This window comes from Nicotiana tabacum, chromosome 9 (genome assembly GCF_000715075.1).
Source record: "Nicotiana tabacum cultivar K326 chromosome 9, ASM71507v2, whole genome shotgun sequence".
NCBI classification, from domain to species: domain Eukaryota; kingdom Viridiplantae; phylum Streptophyta; class Magnoliopsida; order Solanales; family Solanaceae; genus Nicotiana; species Nicotiana tabacum.
The window spans coordinates 92,293,789-92,314,934 of record NC_134088.1 but is presented as its reverse complement, the minus strand read 5'-3'; the positions used below and the strand labels follow the sequence as shown (position 1 = coordinate 92,314,934).

Genomic DNA, 21,146 nt, shown 5'->3' with positions numbered 1-21,146 from the left:
TAAGACTCCTCTACTATATAAAGGGGGGTCTGATTATTTTTTAGGTACACTGTAACATGCATATCAAGGCAATATATTCTTATTTTCTCTATTATTCAAAGTTCTTACTTTTGTTTATCAATAACGTGAGCCCCAGATCGAAGGCAGGCATTTCACTAAGCTGTTACTAAGTGCGGGATCACTCCTCTTGATTGGTTTGACAATTTATTGTCCCTTATCTGTTTAATCTAATGCAATTTATTATTTGTGTTAAATTAACCCATGTATCCTTAAAACCACTTATAAATTTAATTGTTATCTTTTTTTTAGGGTAAATAATTTGGCGCCCACCCAGAAGGTAAGTTCTACAAGGTTGTAGTTAGACCGACTATGTTGTATGGAGTAGAGTGTTGGCCGGTCAAGAACTCTCATACCCAGAAGCTAAAAGTAGCTGAGATGAGGATGTTGAGGTGGATGTGTGGGCATACCCGGTTAGAAAAGATTAGGAATGAAGTTATTTGGTAAAAGGTGAGAGTGTCCCCTGTGGAGGATAAGATGCAGGAGGCGAGGTTGAGATGGATCGGGCATGCTAAGAGAAGAAGTACAGAAGTCCCAGTTAGAAGGTGCAAGCGGTTAGCCTCGGTGGGCAGCAAGAGGGGTAGAGGTAGGCCTAAGAAGTCTTGGGGAGAGGTTATTAGGCGGGTGCAGTTGGAGCTGACTGAGGACATGGCCCTACAGAGGAGGGTATGGAGGTCAAAGTTTAGGGTAGAAGGTTCGTAGGTAGTCGAGCGTTTCTCTTTGTCTTACTCAGTTCGCTAGCATTAGTGTTAGCATGATATCTTTTATTCATAGATGGTTATTACTACCTAGAGTTTGACTGCATTCTTGGTTTCAATCTTATTTCATCTTGATGTTATTCCTACTTGTTGCAATTGCCTTTTTTTTTATTAGTCGTTCTCTAGTCTAGGGTCTATCAGAAACAGCCTCTCTGCCCTTCCAGGAGCAGGGGTAAGGCTGCGTACATCTTACCCTCCACATACTTCACTTGTGGGAAACTACTTGATTTGTTGTTGTTGTTGTTGTAGTTTGGCGCCCACCGTAAGGATAAGGATAATAGTAGCAATTTGATACAAATTTTCATAACACCCTCTATTTTACACTTGTTCTTTGAGCTTTTAATTTCAGGTCAAATTAAAAATGTCGAACTCCCAATCTGCCCATTTGAGATGCTGAGTCCGGCCACCATGGCGAAAACAACAACGTGGTACCCAGCAACGAGGTACACCATGTCGCCGATCCGATCGATGCTAACTCACACGTGGTCATCGAAGCAAACTTGTCCACTGACCCCGAAAACAGCATTCGCGGAGGAGCCTGGTCGATAGCCTGGAGTACACACAACAGTGAAGGTGATGGGATAAACTTGCATGTGATCTTCGAAATGTTACAGGCTCAACAAACAGCGATAGCCCAGTTGTAGAACCAAAGCTGAGCCCCCAGCAAAGTTGAGCCCGAATCATTCCAGGAAAACACCCGCAAAAATGAACCGACCACAGAAAGGCCGGGTGAAGCAGAACCCAGGACCAATCCCGAGATAATAAAGATGCTTGAGGAACTAACAAAATGGGTGAAATCAGGAGAAAAGAAAATCGAAGCCAACGTCAAAAAAGTGGAGACTTATAACTCCAGGGTCGACCAAATCTCGGGAGCGCCACCGATACTGAAGGGCCTAGATACCAAAATATTTGTCTGAAAGCCTTTCCCTCCGAGCGTAGCTCCGAAGTCGATCCCAAAGAAGTTTCATATGCCCGAAATTCCGAAGTATAATGGGACAATCGATCCAAACGAATATGTGACCTCTTATACATGTGCCATCAAGGGAAATGACTTGGAAGATGATGAAATCGAATCCGTTCTGCTGAAAATGTTCGGAGAGACCTTGTCGAAAGGAGCTATGATATGGTTAGGGGTATTCATGGTTCGGTTTGGATTGGTTTTTCCCTAAAAAAAAAACCAAACCAAGTAAGTCGGTTATTTTAATATTAGAACCAAACCAAACCAATTAAGTCGGTTTTTTATTGATTCTGTTTTTCAGTTTTTATCGGGTTGTTTTTAAATATGAGACATACACTACCAAACACATATTCTGGCGACTATATTTTTAACATAACACTATCAAACCAAATAATCTTTGAGACATTTATCATTTACCAAGATATATTGATGATAATTGAATCAAATAGTGATGAATAATTTAAGTACTCGATTAAAAACCGATTATTTTTAATGTGAAATAAATTCTTGTATTTAGCAAAAGAAAACTACCAATCAAACTAAAATATAAAGGCAAAGAATTAGATTATTATAATAGCGAAGAACTAGACTAAAAATACAAACGACTAATACGTACCATAAAATTTTAAAAAATTTATATAAAAATATACATAATAAATTTAAATAGCTACTTCTATAGTCAGTTTGGTTCGATTTTTTTGGTTATTTATTTATTAAAACCAAAACCAAACCAAATTTTATCGGTTTTTAAAATTCAAAACTAAAACCAAACCAAACCTAAAAAGTATCGGTTTTTTGATCGGTTTGGTTCGATTTTTCGGGTTTTTATGAACACCCCTAGATATGGTATCACAACTTACCCCCTAATTCTATTGACTCATTTTCTATGCTTGCAGATACCTTTGTAAAAGCGCACGCCGGGGCCATCAAGGTCGAGACCAGGAAATCAGAACTTTTCAAGGTAAAGCAAAGAGATAACGAGATGCTCAGAGAATTTGTATCGAGGTTTCTAATGGAACAGATGGATCTACCTCTGATCGTAGATGATTGGGTCGTTCAGGCCTTCACCCAAGGACTCAATCCCCGAAGCTCATTGGATTCACAACAGTTGAAGCAAAATTTGATAGAATGCCCAGCGGTAACTTGGGCCGACGTCCATAATCGGTACCAATCCAACATCAGGGTCAAAGACGATCAGCTCGGGGGCCCTTTCGGGTCCGTTTATCCAGTCAGAGCTAGTGACAAATCCAAAAGAGACATTGATCATGAACCAAAATCGAATAGAGACCGGTATCAACCATACAATGGAGATCGAAGGGGTAATGGGTTCGGACGCAACACTATGAGGAGTGAAAGAAGAGGCAACTGAGGTCATAATAACCGGGGACTCATCAGCAAAAGTAGTTTTGACAGACCCATCGGGTCTAAGGAAGCACCAAGGTTATCGGATTTCAACTTCAACGTCGGTGCTGCCGGCATCGTATCAGCCATCGGACACACCAAAGATACTAAGTGGCCTCGACCGTTACAATCTGATCCTGCCCAAAAGGACCCCAACCTAATGTGTAAATATCATGGCACTCACAGCCACATAACCGAAGATTGCCGATAATTGAGAGAAGAAGTAGCCCGAATATTCAATAACAGACACCTCCGAGCATTTTTTAGTGATCGAGCCAAACATCACTTCAGAAATAGAGACTCCAACAAGTAGATCGAGCAAGAGGAACCTCAGCACGTCATCAACATGATCATTGATGGGGTTGACGTCCCCCCAGGGGCTGATGTTAAAGTGCACTAAAGTGTCCATTACAAGAGAAAAACGGACTCGAGATTATGTACCGGAGGGAACCGTATCTTTCAACGATGAGGATGCTTAAGGCATCGTGCAACCACACAATAATGCACTAGTAATATCTGTACTCATAAATAAATCCCAAGTTAAGTATGTGTTAGTTGATCCAGGTAGCTCGGCCAATATCATCAGATCGAGGGTCGTGGAATAGCTGGGTCTACAAGATCAAATTGTGCCTGCAGTCCGAGTTTTAAATGGGTTTAACATGTCATGTGAGACCACTAAAGGGAGATAATCCTACCAGTAAACACTGCCGGAACCATCCAGGAAACAAAGTTCTACGTGATTGAAGAAGATATGAGATACAATGCTTTGTTCGGGAAGCCTTGGATTCACAATATGAGTGCAGTACCCTCGACACTACATCAGGCGTTGAAATTTCCCACACCGAGAGGGATCAAAACAGTTTACAGAGAGCAACCGTCTGCAAAAGAGATATTCGCGGTCGATGAGGTGGTCCTGATATCCGCACTCTCAACATCGAAGAATCCGAGTTCGGTCACCAAGGAAGAAACCAAATAGTAATCACTGACATCGTCCCCGACCGAACCAGAAAAGCAGAGGATGGACGAGGAGGATGATTACGGAGTCCCCAGGTATTTCATAGCCCCTAACGATTCTGATGCCACCAAGTTGACAGTTAAGGAGCTGGAGCAACTCATATTGATAGAGCACCTGCCCGATCGGAAGATATAAATGGGCACGGGGCTTACTCCCGAGCTCAGGAAAAAACTCATTGAATTTATTATAGCTAATATTGATTGTTTTGCTTGGTACCATCTTGACATGACAGGGATCCCGCCGAGAATAACTACTCACAAGTTGAGCTTAGATCCGAAGTTTCACCCGGTTAAACAAAAGAGGAGGCCTCAATCCGAAGTCAAGCACGCATTCATCAAAGACGAGGTATCTAAACTCCTTAAAATAGGTTTTATTCGGGAAGTTAAGTACCCGGACTGGTTAGCAAACGTAATTGGTAGTCCCTAAAAATAAAAATAAATTAAGAATGTATGTAGACTACAAAGACTTGAACAAGGCATGCCCTAAGGACTCTTTTCCTTTGCCTAACATCGATCGCATGATCGATGCGACGGTCGGCCATGAGATACTCAGCTTTCTCGACGTCTATTTCGGTACAAGCAGATCTGGATGGATCCGGGCAACCAGGAAAAGATATCCTTCATCACTAAATACGATACCTATTATTATAACGTAATGCCATTCGGACTAAAAAGTGCTAGTGCCACTTACCAACGCCTAGTAAATTGGATGTTTGAAGAGAAAATAGGAAAATCAATAGAGGTTTACATTGACGACATGTTAGTTAAGTCCCTGCGAGCAGAGGACCATTTGAAACATTTGCCGGAAAGCTTTAACGTACTGAAGAAATACAATATGAAGCTGAACCCAGAGAAATACGCATTGGGAGTCGGGTCCGGGAAGTTCCTTGGATTCATGGTGTCCAACCAGGGAATCGAGATCAATCCCGACAAGATCAAGGCCATAGAAGACATCATTGTGGTGGACAATGTCAAGGTCGTTCAAAGACTAAACGGGCGCATAGCCGCCTTGGGTCGATTCATTTCAAGGTCCTCTGATAAGAGCCATTGGTTCTTCTCATTATTGAAGAAGAAGAATAACTTCTCGTGGACCCGGAGCGCCAGCAAGCTTTGGAAGAACTCAAACGGTACCTTTCGTGTCCGCTTTTACTTCATACTCCGAAGGCAAACGAGCAGTTGTACCTGTACTTAGCGGTATCCGAGATAGCGGTAAGTGGAGTCTTAGTTCGGAAAGAAGAAGGTACGTAATTCCCTATATATTATGTTAGCGGGACTCTAGGCGAGGCCAAAACAAGGTATCCTCACCTAAAGAAATTGGTGCTCGCTTTGCTAAGCTCCTCTAGGAAGTTAAGGCTATATTTTCAATGCCATACCATATGTGTCGTGACTACTTATACATTGAGCAACATAATGCACAAACCCGAGCTCTCGGGACGATTGGCCAAATGGGCCGTGGAAATTAGTGGGTACGATATTGAATATCGACCCCGAACCGCAATCAAATCTCAATATTTGGCAGACTTCGTGGCCGATTTCATGCCGGCCTCAATACCCGAAGTTGAAAAGGAATTGTTGTTAACCTCGAGGACCTCCTCGGGGATCTGGACCCTCTTTACGGATGGTGCTTCGAACGCAAAGTGGTCCAGACTCGGCATCGTGTTGAAGCCGCCCATGAGTAATGTAGTTAGACAATCTATTAGAACTGTGAAATTGACTAACAATGAGGCCAAGTATGAGGCTATGATTGCAGGTCTCGAACTGGCTAAAAGCCTGAGGGCCGAGGTGATCGAAGCTAAATGCGATTCCCTCCTTGTGGTGAATTAAGTCAATGGGACGTTCGAAGTGAAAGAGGAACGAATGCGAAGATACCTGGATAAACTACAGGTAACACTACATCGATTCAAGGAGTGGACCCTGCAACACGTACCCCGGGATCAAAACAGCAAAGTTGATGCTCTAGCTAACTTGGGGTCGTCGGTTGATGATGATGAATTCAGCTCGTGAACGGTTGTACAACTCATGAAATCAGTAGTAGAAGAAGGACACACCGAGATAAACTCGACAAGCTTAACCTGGGACTGGAGAAACAAGTATATAGATTATTTGAAGACCGGGAAGCTGCCCTTGGATCCTAAAGAATCGAGAGCTCTGCGCTCGAAGGCGGCAAGGTTCAGCATGTCCAAGGATAACACCCTATTCAGAAGAATGTTCGATGGCCCACTTACCATATGTCTGGGACCGGGAGACACTGAATACATTTTGAGGGAAGTTCACGAAGGCACCCGTGGGAAACATTCGGGGACCGAATCGTTGGTTCGTAAGATAATCAGAGTCGGTTATTACTCGATCGACATGTAGAAAGATGCGAAGGGGTTCGTACAAAAATGTGATGTTTTTCAAAGGCACGCACCGATGATCCAACAGCCCGGGGAGCTACTGCTTTTGGTCTTGTCACCTTGGTCATTCATGAAATGAGGAATGGACATCGTCGGTCCCCTGCCATGGGCACCCGGTAAGGCTCAATTTATATTATTTATGACTGACTATTTTTCTAAATGGGTTGAAGCTCAGGCATTTGAGAAAGTTATAGAAAAAGAAGTCATTGATTTTATTTGGGACCACATAAGATCGAGGACCATAAGATCGTATGTGACAACGGGAAGCAGTTCATCGGTAGTGAGGTAAGCAAATATTTCAAGGACCATAAAATCAAAAGGATCTTGTCAACACCATATCACCCTAGTAGGAACGGGCAGGCGGAGTCTACAAATAAGACCATACTCTAAAACCTTAAGAAGATATTGACCTACGCCAAAGGAAAATAGAAGGAAATTTTGCCCGAACTCCTATGGGCATACCGTACGACCTCAAAGTCTAGTACTGGGGCCACCCTATTTTTGTTGGTCTATGGTGCTGAAGCACTAATACCGGTCGAGGTCGGAGAAAGGAGTTTTAGGTGCCGATATACGACCAAAGATTTAAACGGTTAGACCATGCGCACAATCCTGGAACTATTGGATGAGAGGCATGAGGTCGCCCTCATCCGGTTGGCTGCCCAGAAACAACGGATCGAAAGGTATTATAACCGGAGAGCCAACCTCTAACACTTTAATATCGGGAACTTGGTGTTAAGAAAGCTGACACTAAACACCCAGAACCCGAACGAAGGGAAGCTCGGACCGAATTGGGAAGGCCCATATCGAATTATTGAGATTACCGGTAAAGGTTCGTACAAACTTGAAGCAGAGAACGGTGAGAAGTTATCGAACAAATGGAACGTAACCCACTTAAAAAGATATTACTACTAAGGTGCAACCCCATTCATCCTTTTTTTTACATATATTGCGAATACGACTAACACTTGTAGGAAACAGCCAAAGGATGATGTAGTTGTTAAGCCTGAAAGCATGCGTCGCACTCTTTTTCCCTTGAACCGGTTTTGTCCCAAATAGGTTTTTTGGTAAGGTATTTAACGAGGCAACAGTGGATCATGCTAACCTAGAATCCAAGATCGGTTATGAACCGGAGTCGATGGTCACATAAACAGTATCTGATCCCTCTCGATGATCGACCTCGAATACTGGGGGGCATCACCCTCGGGTAATGATTTTTAGCAAGGAAGGAAACTTTGTGCTTGAATAGTCTAGGCTTGGTGGATAGGATTTATTATAAGGGTCAAACGGTCAAATGAACCGTGCCCGCATAGACCACCTAATCCATAACACGAAGCTTGTACACACTTACAATTTTGTATATTACGCATATGAATGAAAGAAAACTTCTACCTTACATATACATATTATGTCCCTTAAGACTATTACATTTTGTTACTTAAGGATATCGAGCCCAAGGGTTGCCTCTATCCAGATCCAATAGATCACCCCCACTCGGAGACTGTTGTCTAAGACAAACTCGGATGGCTCAGGCTATCGAAGCCCGAAGGTACAAAGCCTATTAGGCAGTGCCTAAACTTAAAAGGCTACGGCCACCCCTACTCAGGGAATGTCATCCAAGGCAAGCTCGTATGGCTCGGTCTATCAAAGCCCGAAGGTATAAAGCCTATTAAGCAGTGCCTGAACTGAAAAGGCTACGACCACCCTAAAAATGGCTTGGAGACGTCCGAAGCTGGTAATCAAAACATAAGGCCTTCAAAATTCCAAACCGATTCAAAGGTTACCCTCGGCAAAATTATAGTCTAAAAACATCTAAAGAAACACTTTGGGGAAAGCTTTCGGTCATATCGAGCTCTCGCAAGTTTCAAATGAAACTTACATAAAAAACAAGTCTTGTTCGGACCTCCGAACAACAACTTATTACTACGTTTTATTCCATGCTAAGGCATTTGAAATCTTTGCAATTGTAAAAGGAATGCTGAAGGTAATAGACTTGAAAATTGCCAAGAGGAAAAATAACCTTATATATACATTCCAAAATGTCTTTACAAAGGCCAATGAAAACGGCCTCAACAGAATAAAAGTACAAAATACAGACAAAAAATCCCAAGGCACCTACGCCTGATCTTCACCAGAACCCGCCTCATCACCAGAGTCGTCGGGGTCTTCTCCATCCTCGGAGCCCTCAGAGCCTTCTTCACCCTCGTGTTCAGCCAGCTTCTTAGCCTCGACCTCGAGCCTTTTCGACTCTTCGATCTCGGCTGATAAGTCAAAACCTCGGGCATGGATCTCCTTGAGGGTCTCCCTTCGAGACAACCGCTTCACATGCTCAACAGTGACTTTCAGACGGGCCTCGGCTGCCTCAATATTATCCCTATACTGGGCCACCATCTCTTCAGCATCGGCCTTGGTTATCTCCAACTCGGACCTTGCTATTTTAAGCTCCTTAACAAGGGAATTTTGTTTAGCAATAGCCGAGCCTAGTTGAGCTTGGAGGTCCTCATTTTGTCGAGCCCGTGCATCTGCTTTCTCTTTTGCCACTCGGAGTTGGACCTCTACCGATGTCAGCTGCTTCCGGGCAGTCTCTATCTCCAAAGCTAGTCGGTCCATTTTTTCCTTCCAGACATCGTCCATGGCCTGGACTTCGTTCATTAATTCAGCTCGGAGATGGTCGATCCGGTCAACCTTCTGTTGGACCTGCGAGGTTTGATCGTTAGTCGCCATGGATTAGTCGTCATCGCTAAATTCAAAATTCTTTACCTGTTCCACTAGGTCAGTATACTCCTTCTGAGCCGCATCAACTTGGCCCAGAGACTCTTGACAACTTCTTTGTGTTACTCACTGAGAAGCTAATACGTGTCCCTCTTCTCGGTGAGATCCCTAGACTCAGCCTCGAATTGATTAACCTCAGTCCGGTATCGGAGAAAACTTTCGTGATGGAGTACTGAGACCTACAAAAAGATAAAAGAGAGAAGACGTGAGAAATATCAAAAAACTAAGTCAGAAGATGGAAGAACGTAATGATGCCTCACCCGGTTCAACGCCTGTTACGTTTCGTTTAACAAGCATGGCACATCCATCTCATTCATTTTTGCCTGGTCTTCTTCGGTTACCAGGCATCGGATGTAGCTCGCCACTCCAACGGGGGCAGAAAGAACTTGAGAATCCTCCAGGACGATGATGATTATTGACCTCTTACGGTCGGGATCAATGCTCGTTGTGAGTAACTGGTTGATTAATTTTGGGCTCGAGTTCAGCCTGCCAACCTCTGAAGATGGGTCTTTCCTCGACACATCCAAGTCTCCCAACCCGGAGAAGTCTTCCAGAGCGGTCGAATCCACACCTTCAAAAAAAGAATGAAGGGGATCGTCCGCTCCATGGGCCCCTTCGTTGGATCGCTCCTTCACCACTCGGGCTTCGTCAAACATAGATTCGGTGAATGAAGGTGACCCTGGAATATCTATGACAACGGGCATACCGAAGCCGACGTCTCAAGAGGTCTCAGCCCTCATCTCTACATCAGTTTCCCGAACCTGAGGGGGATCAGCCCCCGTTGTTTCCTCTTCGGCTGTCGCCCGCTCTTCGGGCGAGGTCGGCTCACAGGACACAAAAATATCACCTTCCTCGAGCTCGTCCCTGAGCTGGAAAAGCAAGTTCGAGTCGGGTACTCGGGAGCTAGAACTCTCCTTTGGCTTACGTGCCAACCTTCTTCTTGGCTTCTTCTTCTCTGAGCTCGGGGAACTCGGAGCCTTCCTTTTCTTCTTCTCTCCTGCTACGTCCCTTAGCTGCCCCGAAGTGGAGGGATCAATGGACAGGTCCTCGTCCCCTACTAAAGGCCCAAGATCAATGGTCTTAGGCCAGCCTGCGAAAAGAAAAGAGAGGGAATGAGAATATGGTGCTGAAAGAAGGGGCCTAATGTTACTTATTTGGAAAAGAGATCTTACCGTGAGAAAGAGCCTCCCAACGGCCCTTCGAGAGTTCGCGCCATGTGTGCTCAGAATAAGGCATCTGCGAACAAATGCCCTCGATCCACTCCTTGAGCCGAGGAATGGCGTTTGAGACTCGAGCAACAACTGCACCACCGTAAATACTAGTGAGGAAAAAGGAGATGAATGTAAAATCAACATTTAAAGGAAAGTTATGCTTACGTGATACATTTCACTTCTGGGGGAATGGCCTAAACTCGGCAGGGATCAAGTTTGCGGTCCTCACCTGGACAAAACGTCCCTGCCAGCCCCGATCCCGATTCTCATTAATGCTTGAGAATGGGGCTTTGCTAGCCCGGCGTATGAGCTTTATCAGTCCCCCTCGGAAGATTCAGGGACCTTACAGACATAGTAGATGATCTATGGTGAACCGACAAGAGTCGATTTTGTTCACGAAGTATCGAAGGAGGATTACGATCCTCCATACCAACGGGTGGATCTGACCGAGACATACTTCATACCTATTACAAAAGTCCAGAATAACCGGGTCTACCGGGCCCAGTGTGACGGGATAAGTGTAAACACTCATATGCCCCTCCACATGAGTAGTAATGGTGTCCTCGGGCCCGGGGATTACTATGTCCTTATCCTCCCAGTCACAGTCCTTTTGAACCGCAGTAAAGACCTCTTCGGTGATGAAGCATATGTTCCTAGATACCGCCTCACACCGGCCCTGCACCAACGAGGGGTTTTCGACCTTAAAATCATCCGCGATCGAGCACCCCCGGGGACGAACATTTTTAAGGGAGGTTCGGGAGCTGGTTCATCGATAGCCGCGCCCGTTCTCTCGAGGACGACCACATCGGGAGTGGTTTCCTTGACTTCGGCAGTTGGCTGTGAAGAAGAGGAAGCAACTTTTTGGGGAACAGTTTTGGAAGTTTTAGCCATTGATATCTAGAAAAAGTTTGAAAAAAATAAAGAAAGGTTGGGAGATGAAAGGTAAAAGCTTTACTGAGAAAGTCAAGTGCGCTGGTTTGGATAGAAATTAGGTAGAAGCTTGCAATTTACTGAGGAATCTCGAAGAACGGAGGTAAAATATTAGAGTATGAAGAAGGGCAGTAATATCCTAAAGACTTGAAGGTAGAAGCTTGATCAAAAGGTAAAAAGTTAACGAAGGAAGGGAGTATTTATAGAGGCTTCGCGTCGTTTCATATCCAGGGATGACCCGCCGATGGCTGACACGCATTTAAAGTCATAATGATGCGACTGACGAGACTTTTCAGATTCTTTGTCATTTTTATCACGGCGTATTGAAGAAGGAATCGAAGTGCACATATCATTTCTCGTCGTTTCTGTAAACTTACTCTCCAAGAAACAAGGGGACTATCTGTATATGGGTGAAACCGAGCCCATGGGACACTTCGATTTTTGATGAAGTAAACGGAGGAAGAGACGTGAGTGTAAGGGACCGAGATCGAGGCAAGGAGCCCCTCGAGCCGGGGTCCGGGAAAAACGTCTGCCCTCAGGAGTATCGAGGCCACGACCCCAGGATCGGTTCGAATCCCAAAAATCTCGGAGGGCATTACTAGATAATCGAGCATGACCAACAAAAGGCTGTGATATACGTGACCAGCCGGATGTCACGGCGTGAATCTCGACACGTATCGGCAGGAAACCGATGATTAGTTAAACGGGAGATTTTTACCTTTTGTGGAATTACACTTACGTATTCATTAGGTACATTGTAACACGCATATCAAGACAATATATTCTTATTTTCTCTGTTATTCAAAGCTCTTATTTTTGTTCATCAATTCATCAATAACGTGAGCCAGGGATCGAAGGCAGGCATTTCATTAAGCTGTTACTAAGTCCGGGATCACTCCTCTTGATTGGTTTGACAATTTATTACGTCCCTTATCTGTTTAATCTAATACAGTTTATCATTTGTATTGAATTAACCCATGTATCCTTAAAATTACTTACAAAATTAATTGTTATCCGTTTTTTAGGGTAAACATTTGTCTAAATTCGGTTCTAACTTATAATGCTACTACTGTTCTACTACGTTTTATTTTTTCACCTTCGTATGTATATGTCTACTATATTAATGATCCTTCAAATCAGGTATTGAGGAGAAGGTTCACCTTTTATCACGGTTAGTTGATTTATAAATATGTCTTTTTCAATAATAATAATAATAATAATAATAATTATTATTATTATTATTATTATTATTATTATAATATCATTTACACAAAACGGCCTAACATAAAGAGGAATTGATGTTTTATGTCAAGATCAAGGACGAGACTCAGAGTAAGACAATCTGAGTATGATAGTGGCACGAATGCCACCCAAACAATCGAAATCCAAACGACATCCAAATAATGTCATATAAAATAGATAATCTAAAATTAAATTACTTTTAAATATAAAATATGATATTCTTTTATAAAACGGATTATTAAGGAATAAATAGTGTCATATAAAAAAGAACAGAGGAATATTGAGTCGTCCCTTACTATAAAGCTACATGAGAACGTTAAAACTTGATTTTAATCTGTTTTAATGATGTTTCGTTAATTTTTACGTCTCTTTGGAAATTAGAAGCGTGAATTTTTAAAAAATAAAAGCATGAATTAACGGTCATGAATAGCTATCATTTTCCTATTCTAAATTTACTTTATTTACTTTCTTTTTCTATCTATATCTGGATCTTGTTTGCTTACCCATTTCTTCTACCAGGCATGTCTCAAAAGTATCATATCTTTCTCGGCCTTTTAGCTAAGATCAAGTGTCTTAAAAGTATCTAGTATATTCATTCAATATAACTTAAATATACAGCTTTTCTAGCTATAGTGCATAATGTATATATAGTCCTTCCCCAGAGTTTTGGTTCAACGGCGAAGATTGTACATATATTGTGAAATATGTGGTAGCTGGTAGCTAAGTGCATATCACGAGTTCGAAGTTAAAAACAGCAGAAAAAGTTTAATCCTAAAAATATCAGTATCTCACATATTACAAAACAAATGATTCATGAATTTCACTAGTACAAAAAAGTTCTGTAACAATTTTGACCTTACATGCATGTTTCACGTTGTCAAAGTTGTTTCTAAGTCAAAGAGTTTATAGCCCTCTTTCACATTAGTTTTTTTTTGGTTTCCCATACGATGTCTAATACTCGTATTGGGTCCGACTAAGTAGGCGTCTGGACATAAGAATTGTAAAATTCGAAAAAATGATAAAAAAAAATTTCAAGTGAAAATGTTATTTGAAGTTTAGAGTTGTGTTTGGACATAAATTTCAGTTTGGGTTGTTTTTGAAGTTTTGTGAGTGATTTGAGTGAAAATTTTGAAAAACAGTTTTTTGCAGTTTTTTAAATTTTCGAAAATTTTTAAAATGCATTTTCAAGTGAAAATTGAAAATTTTATGAACAAACGCTGATTTCGAAAAAAGTGAATTTTTTTTGGAAAAATTTTCAACCAAGTTTTATGTCCAAATGGGCTCTAAATCCGGATTCGCGCCGGACGCTCCTTAACAAATGTGACTCCATATATACCTTGAGCTCGAATTTGAAACCTCATGTTAAAGATAAAGGAGTATTTAACACTCCACCACAACCCTTGCTGATCTCTTTCATATTAGTTTGATCAAGTCACGTTTAAGCTGACCTCGTTCTAAAAATTTGATTTTTGAAGTAAGATTTTCTTCACACACTGACGCAAGTTGTTACTCACTGCCCTCAATTTTTCATTGACATTTTGTTTGTTCAGCATTCTTTAACAATTAGTCGATCACTTTTTTGAAATTTTGGGCTTGTAAATGGTTTTAGTTAATAGTTGTTGAATATATTGTTCTCTGTGTTCCATTTTTAAGTGGCAAAAGTACAATGGTAAAATTACTTAGTATGTGCTTCGACAAAATTTGGTTGAAGTTGAACCAATTAAAAGAACTTGACATCGATATTAAAAAGAGTATTTCAAATGGATTTCGATGCTAATGCAGAAATAGAATTTTTAAAATTTTGCAAAAATCTTACATATTTAAAAATTATATAAATAATTCTAATATAGGTCAAAATAGTTAATAAATTGAAGAAATTAAAAAATACTTAAAATATTGTGATCAAAGAAAAACTTCTTTAGCTTTTCAGATAATAATATTTTCCATACACTTTCAAACAAAATATGTAACTCAACACTATAGGGGTGGGCATCGGTCGGTTTGGTTCGATTGTGAATGTTATCGGTTCGACATATCGGTTATCGGTTTATAAATATGCTAAATCGATAACCAAACTGATAACCGAACCGATAAAATATCGGTTATCGGGTATCGGTTTGTCGATCGGTTATTGATCCTTATCGGTTCGGTTATCGATTTACCCGATAAGAATAAAAAATATCCAAAAATTTCATGTTTTTATTATAGAAATCGTGATCATACTATTAAGAGAAAGGAACTGAATATTTGCTCATAAGAAAAGATGGATTAAATTTCAACTTTAAAAAAGAATACTTTCTTTGCATTTGAAAATCCCAATGATTGATATCAATTTTCAAAGTTATAATTTAGCAGGAGTAAGGAATAAGACATTCAACAATCTAATCTTATTAACTATCTCACTGTGGGCGGGCATAACTAATAGGAAAATAATAAATTCCTAATATTGTAAATACTAAAGAATCAGTGCAACAAAAGAAACAAATAGAAAAACTAAAAATTAAGATGAGAAATTCAGAAAAGTTTAAAACTTACTTTAAGGATTAAGATCTGAAGATGAAGAGTAACTGCCGAGAGAATTGAGAGAATGAAACCATAAGGTGACTTTATATATTTAGTGGGTAAAATTATAATTTTGTTAAAGCTTATTGGGCTATCAGTTAAACCGTTAATAAAATTGGGTAAATCGAGACTCGAACTGATAACCCAATAGTCAAATAATATAAAACTGTTATCGATCTATTTATCCAATAACTCGATATCATAACCCAATAACATTTTATCGGTTCGGACTATCGGTTATACCCGATATATTCCGAGCCATAAACACTATAACAAGATGTGTATCATAAAAACACAACGATCTAAAATAAAGATAAATTGATGTCTGATCATATCAAGATCAAGAGCTAGGAGGATTTACGCAGGGAGGATTCAGAATCAAACATATAAAGTTTAAAATCTAAAGCCGCCAATAAACATAGGAGTATGGCATTTCTGAGTATTTTATAATTTATAAGTGGCACGAACAGCCGCCCAAACAATCGAGTCCAAACGAAATCTAATCTATGTAAATAGAACAAGAGACAAAATCACCTTTTGAAATTGACTGGTTAGCCAACTCCCACACTTTCTAAATTATTGACAACTGAAAGAAGCTAAGGGCCAATTTTCCTATGGTTTGCCCACGGAAACGTGTGCACCATGTGCTGGCTTATTATTTTCAGGCCTTAGGTCCAACATCTTTTTTGGTCCCTCTGCTACTCACTTTCCTATTTTTCTTCTAATGTCCATTTCATTGACTTATTAGCCGTACGGAAATTGGTAGAGTTCCTTTCATTATCTATATATACTTTGTTGACTGGAGTATTATTTTTAAACATCATGTTATATGACTCAATAGTATATATTCATAGTATACATATATATAATAACGTGTTACACATATATCTTAAATCAAACACTTAAAACTCTTATATAATGAAATTTTATATAATATAGATAATTTAAATAATGATCACTCTTAAAATAAGTGGATGTGTCCGTTGTCCAAATTAAACTAAAATAAGTTTAAGTGAAATAAGCAAAGGCAAACTTATGTGAAAAAATGTAAAATCCTTTGCTAGATACTTTCTGTTTTAAAAACGAATAGAACTAATACCTTCATTTATAAGATGTAAACATTTTGTTAATAGTACTTGAATATATATATATATATATATATATATATATATATATATATATATATATATATATATATATATATATATATATATATATAATCAAAAATTATGGTCTTATTCATATGGGAAAGGATAGTGCCGTAAATAAGGATAAATGAAAGAAAAAGAGGGACGTACTTTTTGATGGTTTGAAGTGTACCAATAAAATTGGTTAACTAGGCTACACTTTGATCAGTATATATAGCTTAGGCATCTAGTTATGTGTTTGCGATAGCAGAAACAATATTTTTTACTGGTGGATCTAGGATTTAAATTCTATGAGTTCAGCTTTTAAAATTTTTAGTGTTGAACTTATTGTATTTTTGAAGTTATGGGTTCAGACCTACCATTTGTTACAGTTTTAATAATTTCTACACATAAATTTATGTTCCGCATCGAAAATACTAGGTTCATAAGAACCCGGTGGCCAAACCCTACCTCCGCCCCTGCATTCCCACATCAGAACAATGAATCTTTGATTAAGGAGGCCGCCTTCAAATGGCTGCACTCCATTTTTAATAAATAAATAAATTCACCTCCTTCACCCTTACTTTAGAAAATGAAGTCAATACTTAGACATTACGAAACGTCTTTAAGAGTTACTTCTAATACAATATAAATTAAGAAGAATACAACATAAGAAATACTATATTACTTTCAAGATCGTCTGCCATGTGCTCTCATAATATTTATTCTGGACTATAGACGTAATAACTGATAGGAAAAATAGATCTGGATTTATCAAAATTCCATTTCAAACTGTGTAAATTAAGTAGGCGTTTGGACATAAAAAATTGGTCTTTTGTAAAACACACAGTTTTCAAAAAAAATCTAAAAACTTAAAATAAAATTTCATGGACAAACACATTTTTTAAAAAACCTATGAACAAATGGGTGGATGATAACAATTCTTTTTGATACTACTAAAGTGAGATGCCCTTAATGTATTTATCAAGACTTGTACCCTCTCTCTCTCTCTCTCAATCAATTAGCTACAAGAGTTTTGCCCATATATCATAAAACTTCCAACCGTCATATTTACTCTATTTAATTAAATCATTCTATACACTGTATGAACATTCTGTAACAGCTACCAATAATATCATGGCTCATCATTCAATAACTCAATGGGGACTCAAGGTAATTAATCTAGCTGGTTCACTATCTAATATTTTTACTTTGTCGATGGGTTCGATAAATGTAAGTGTTGTTTTGAGTGCTTTCCTAAATTATTAAAAAACTTGGTTCTTTATCTTACTTCTTAAGCATAATGAAATAAATATTAAAATAAGAACAATAATTTTTACGTAGAAAATCACCCGGCTCAAAGGTGCAAAAATCACGACCTACCACGTAAGATTTTAACTCCAACTTCACTAGAACAAAATGAGGCAAATGTACCGATTACAAGACTTGTAAACCAATACCCACATACTTCTCCTACTTCTACTTCCTGAATGAATTATAAGTTACTCTAACTTGTACACTTAGACAAATACTTCAACTAACATGTTTTGAATGACATCTTGATTACAACTCAATCTCCTAATACACATGAACTAACAGACTCAAGAAGAACACTGACTTTCAGTACATACTAATGATCAACTTGAGTGTGGAACTGAAAATGTTGTATGTCGTTCTTCAGTTGATGTGCAAAAGGATAGGAAAGTATTTAACTTCCTAGTACTCTTGAGATCTTTGGGAGTCCTACGCTCAGTCAACCTCTCGTTTGGCAGTAATCCTAAAGTTCTAAGGACTCCACGAATTTTGTAACTCTTGTCTATCAACTATGCATGCAGATATTCTTGGGTAACAGTCCTTATCGCATCAAGAGTCCTTCCCATCAATATCGGACTACAGTAACATTGTGTAAAAGTTACTGCGTTGTAAGAACCTTCAACAGCTACTTTAAGAACCTGGTTCTTAGCACACATTCATTGGACACACTTGTTAATCATCAAAACCTCAATTTTCAACACTAGCATAGACATTGGAGCACATTGCGATTTTAGTTCTATAGATTTCTACCATTTTGTGACTCTCCATTTTGGAGCAGTCTTGCACATGATGACAAAGCTGATAATTTGATATCACCAATTTCGAATAAATGGGACAGGCTAAGTGTCTTCCTTAGATTTTGTATTAGAGGTAGGCCAAAGTATCTCGCCTATAACATAACTAGGAAATGGAAACTTGATGATGTTGTCCCAACCTATTACAGAAGAAAGAACAATATTATGGTCAAATCCACCTCTTCATAATGATGGTTGCTCATATACTATAACATGAATTAATTAATCAAAGATATGAACCATAATGCTACCTAGTCAAATATGTGTGTCATTTCTAAGTCTAACGGATTTCTTCTTTAGTTTATACAGTAATTAGTTTTTAATTGATCCAACATTCATCACGATGTACATTGAATCCGAGACTTTGTCCCTACCAAATCGCTGCAACCATTCATCATGGGTGAATCACTTTAAGAAGAAATTAAACTCGTTATATTAGAAGCCTTATCTCTTTCATTTGTCTTGTTTAGTGCTCGCTTTGAAGCCTGATTAATCCAGATTCATAACGAAAAGACCTATTATAGGAGTAAAGCTCACTCTACCAAAGACAATTCTACTTTCGTGGTAGAAGAGTAACGTTGTTCAAGCTCGACTTAGCAAAAAGGAAAATAATCGAGTGCATCTAAAAAAGAACAAAAGAAAGAGACACACACTAAACACTATGAAACGTGCAACACATGATTATCCCAGGAAATTTTCTGACCAATTGGTCAATTCCTAGGTATCAAATAGTAATAGAGTAATACGTCTGATTATGTCGAAACTATTTTCCATCTTGTACAAACCAAAGGGAGACAAAAAGCCTTTTAATTGAACCTCTAAATTTAGAATCATCCTTCCTGATATTTATATAATCTTGTTTCAGGTCTTAACTTTCTGGGTTCTAGTCCTATTCCCAACTATTGTTCGTTGATTATAATTAAGAGGTCAGTTCGATGCACAAAGCATGTAGGGTCCGGGAAGGGCTGCCCCTACACCAAGGGGTGTGATGTTGACAACCTACCTTAATGCAAGCATTAGTGTTGCTTCTACGGCTCGAATGTGTTGACCTATACGTCACAATTAGTCTCAAACACCAAGTTCATTATCATGCACTTCAAGAAGAGCCTTTACAGAGAGCTGTAAGCTTCGGCAATCTGACTGTAGATATTAATTAGTAGTAATACATAGGGCAGCCTTCATTCCTTCAACACAAGCCCTGTCTCCATATCTGGTTCTCATAATCAGAGTAAACAATAGGCTTGTTATCTCCTAAATGTAAGAGAAAATATACAATAAAACCAGCTTCTGCAAAAGGTGAAAGCTGGAAAATAAAAAAGTGAAAACAAGAAGTAAAAACCAGACTCAACGGCAACTAGTTGCATTATTTCACTCCAGCAGGCTCTATCCGAATTATATTAGGAATACAAGAAAATGAGAGTGAGACAAGTTCTGGCCTCACCTACAATTTGAGTCCATGACACAACCACACCTATATAATTTTAGTGGTCACACTGTTCAACTGATGTACAATTGTACATGGGACCTGACATACCAAGAGGGTGCCTTGATTATTGATGCTTTTTGTTTTTTGAGCTAATGCATGTTACATGTTTGATTATTGATAATTAAGGGTAACTCCAGAGAGTATATGATGCATCAGAATATTCAGGCGACTCTTCACAAGATGTCGTCTTCATCCTAGGTGGGCTCACAAGCATTGCCTCTGCCATGTCAACCAACAATCTTGGCATACCAAACACTTCCTCTTCATCAAAAAACTCTTGCCCCACTGCTCCTTCATCTCCAACTTCAGGTTGGCACTCTGTTTGATGCCGCGCTTCTTCGCTTTCCAGTTGTGGCGCTCTAACAGCAGCAGCATTTGCAGCTGCCGCGCGTATGTCTGCTGCTGTTAGAGAATTCGGCATAGTATATGAACACATTGAGTCCGGGAAGTTCAACGGGGTATCAGGACCTTTTAATGCCAAAGCTGCAACATCATAAGCTGCAGCTGCCATCTCTGGTGTTGGATACGTTCCTAGCCATATTCTCGTAGTTTTCCGCGGTTCACGTATTTCTGATACCCATTTGCCATTCCTCCTGCGAATTCCTCTATAAACAGAATGCCTTCCCTGTTCTGACCTGTTTGATATAGCAGTACTATTAGTAGGACAATGATTGCTCCACATTTTAGGGTGTGTTTGATGAAATCTGCACAAAGGGAAAGGGTTGGTTGTTATTGTGGGTAAAGTCAAAATTAGGACTAGCCATGCATTGAAAATAGGTTGAGGAGGTCTTTGGGTATTACTACTAGTTTGGGAATTGGGCTATAAAAAGAGGAAGAGTTCAGTAGGCGAAACGTGGGGAATTCGCGGATCCCTCCTATAGGCCTCCTATGGGCATACGTGGCTAGGGGCACTTATTAATGTAGTTTATTCTTGACATGTTTCTTTTGTGCCCACACGTAATTGGGGAAAGCTATAACCTAGCTGTTAAATGCTCAGTTTATAGTCCAATCAAAGTACTTGTGTGATAGCATCACTAAAGTGATAAATTTAATGTTTTTGGTTATCTTACTATTAGTATTGTTATGTCGAGGAAGAGGCATTAGAAATTTACATATGGGATTAACAG

At 39.6% G+C, this 21,146-nt stretch overlaps 1 protein-coding gene across 1 annotated transcript; it reads right to left on the bottom strand.

Moving 5' to 3' along the window:
- Positions 1-19,877: 19,877 nt before the first annotated feature.
- Positions 19,878-20,835, bottom strand: LOC107770250 (ethylene-responsive transcription factor ERF025). The gene has a single exon (XM_016589538.2). It carries the CDS (start codon positions 20,699-20,701, stop codon positions 20,141-20,143), a length of 561 nt encoding a protein of 186 aa, XP_016445024.1. The 5' UTR covers positions 20,702-20,835; the 3' UTR covers positions 19,878-20,140.
- Positions 20,836-21,146: the final 311 nt, after the last annotated feature.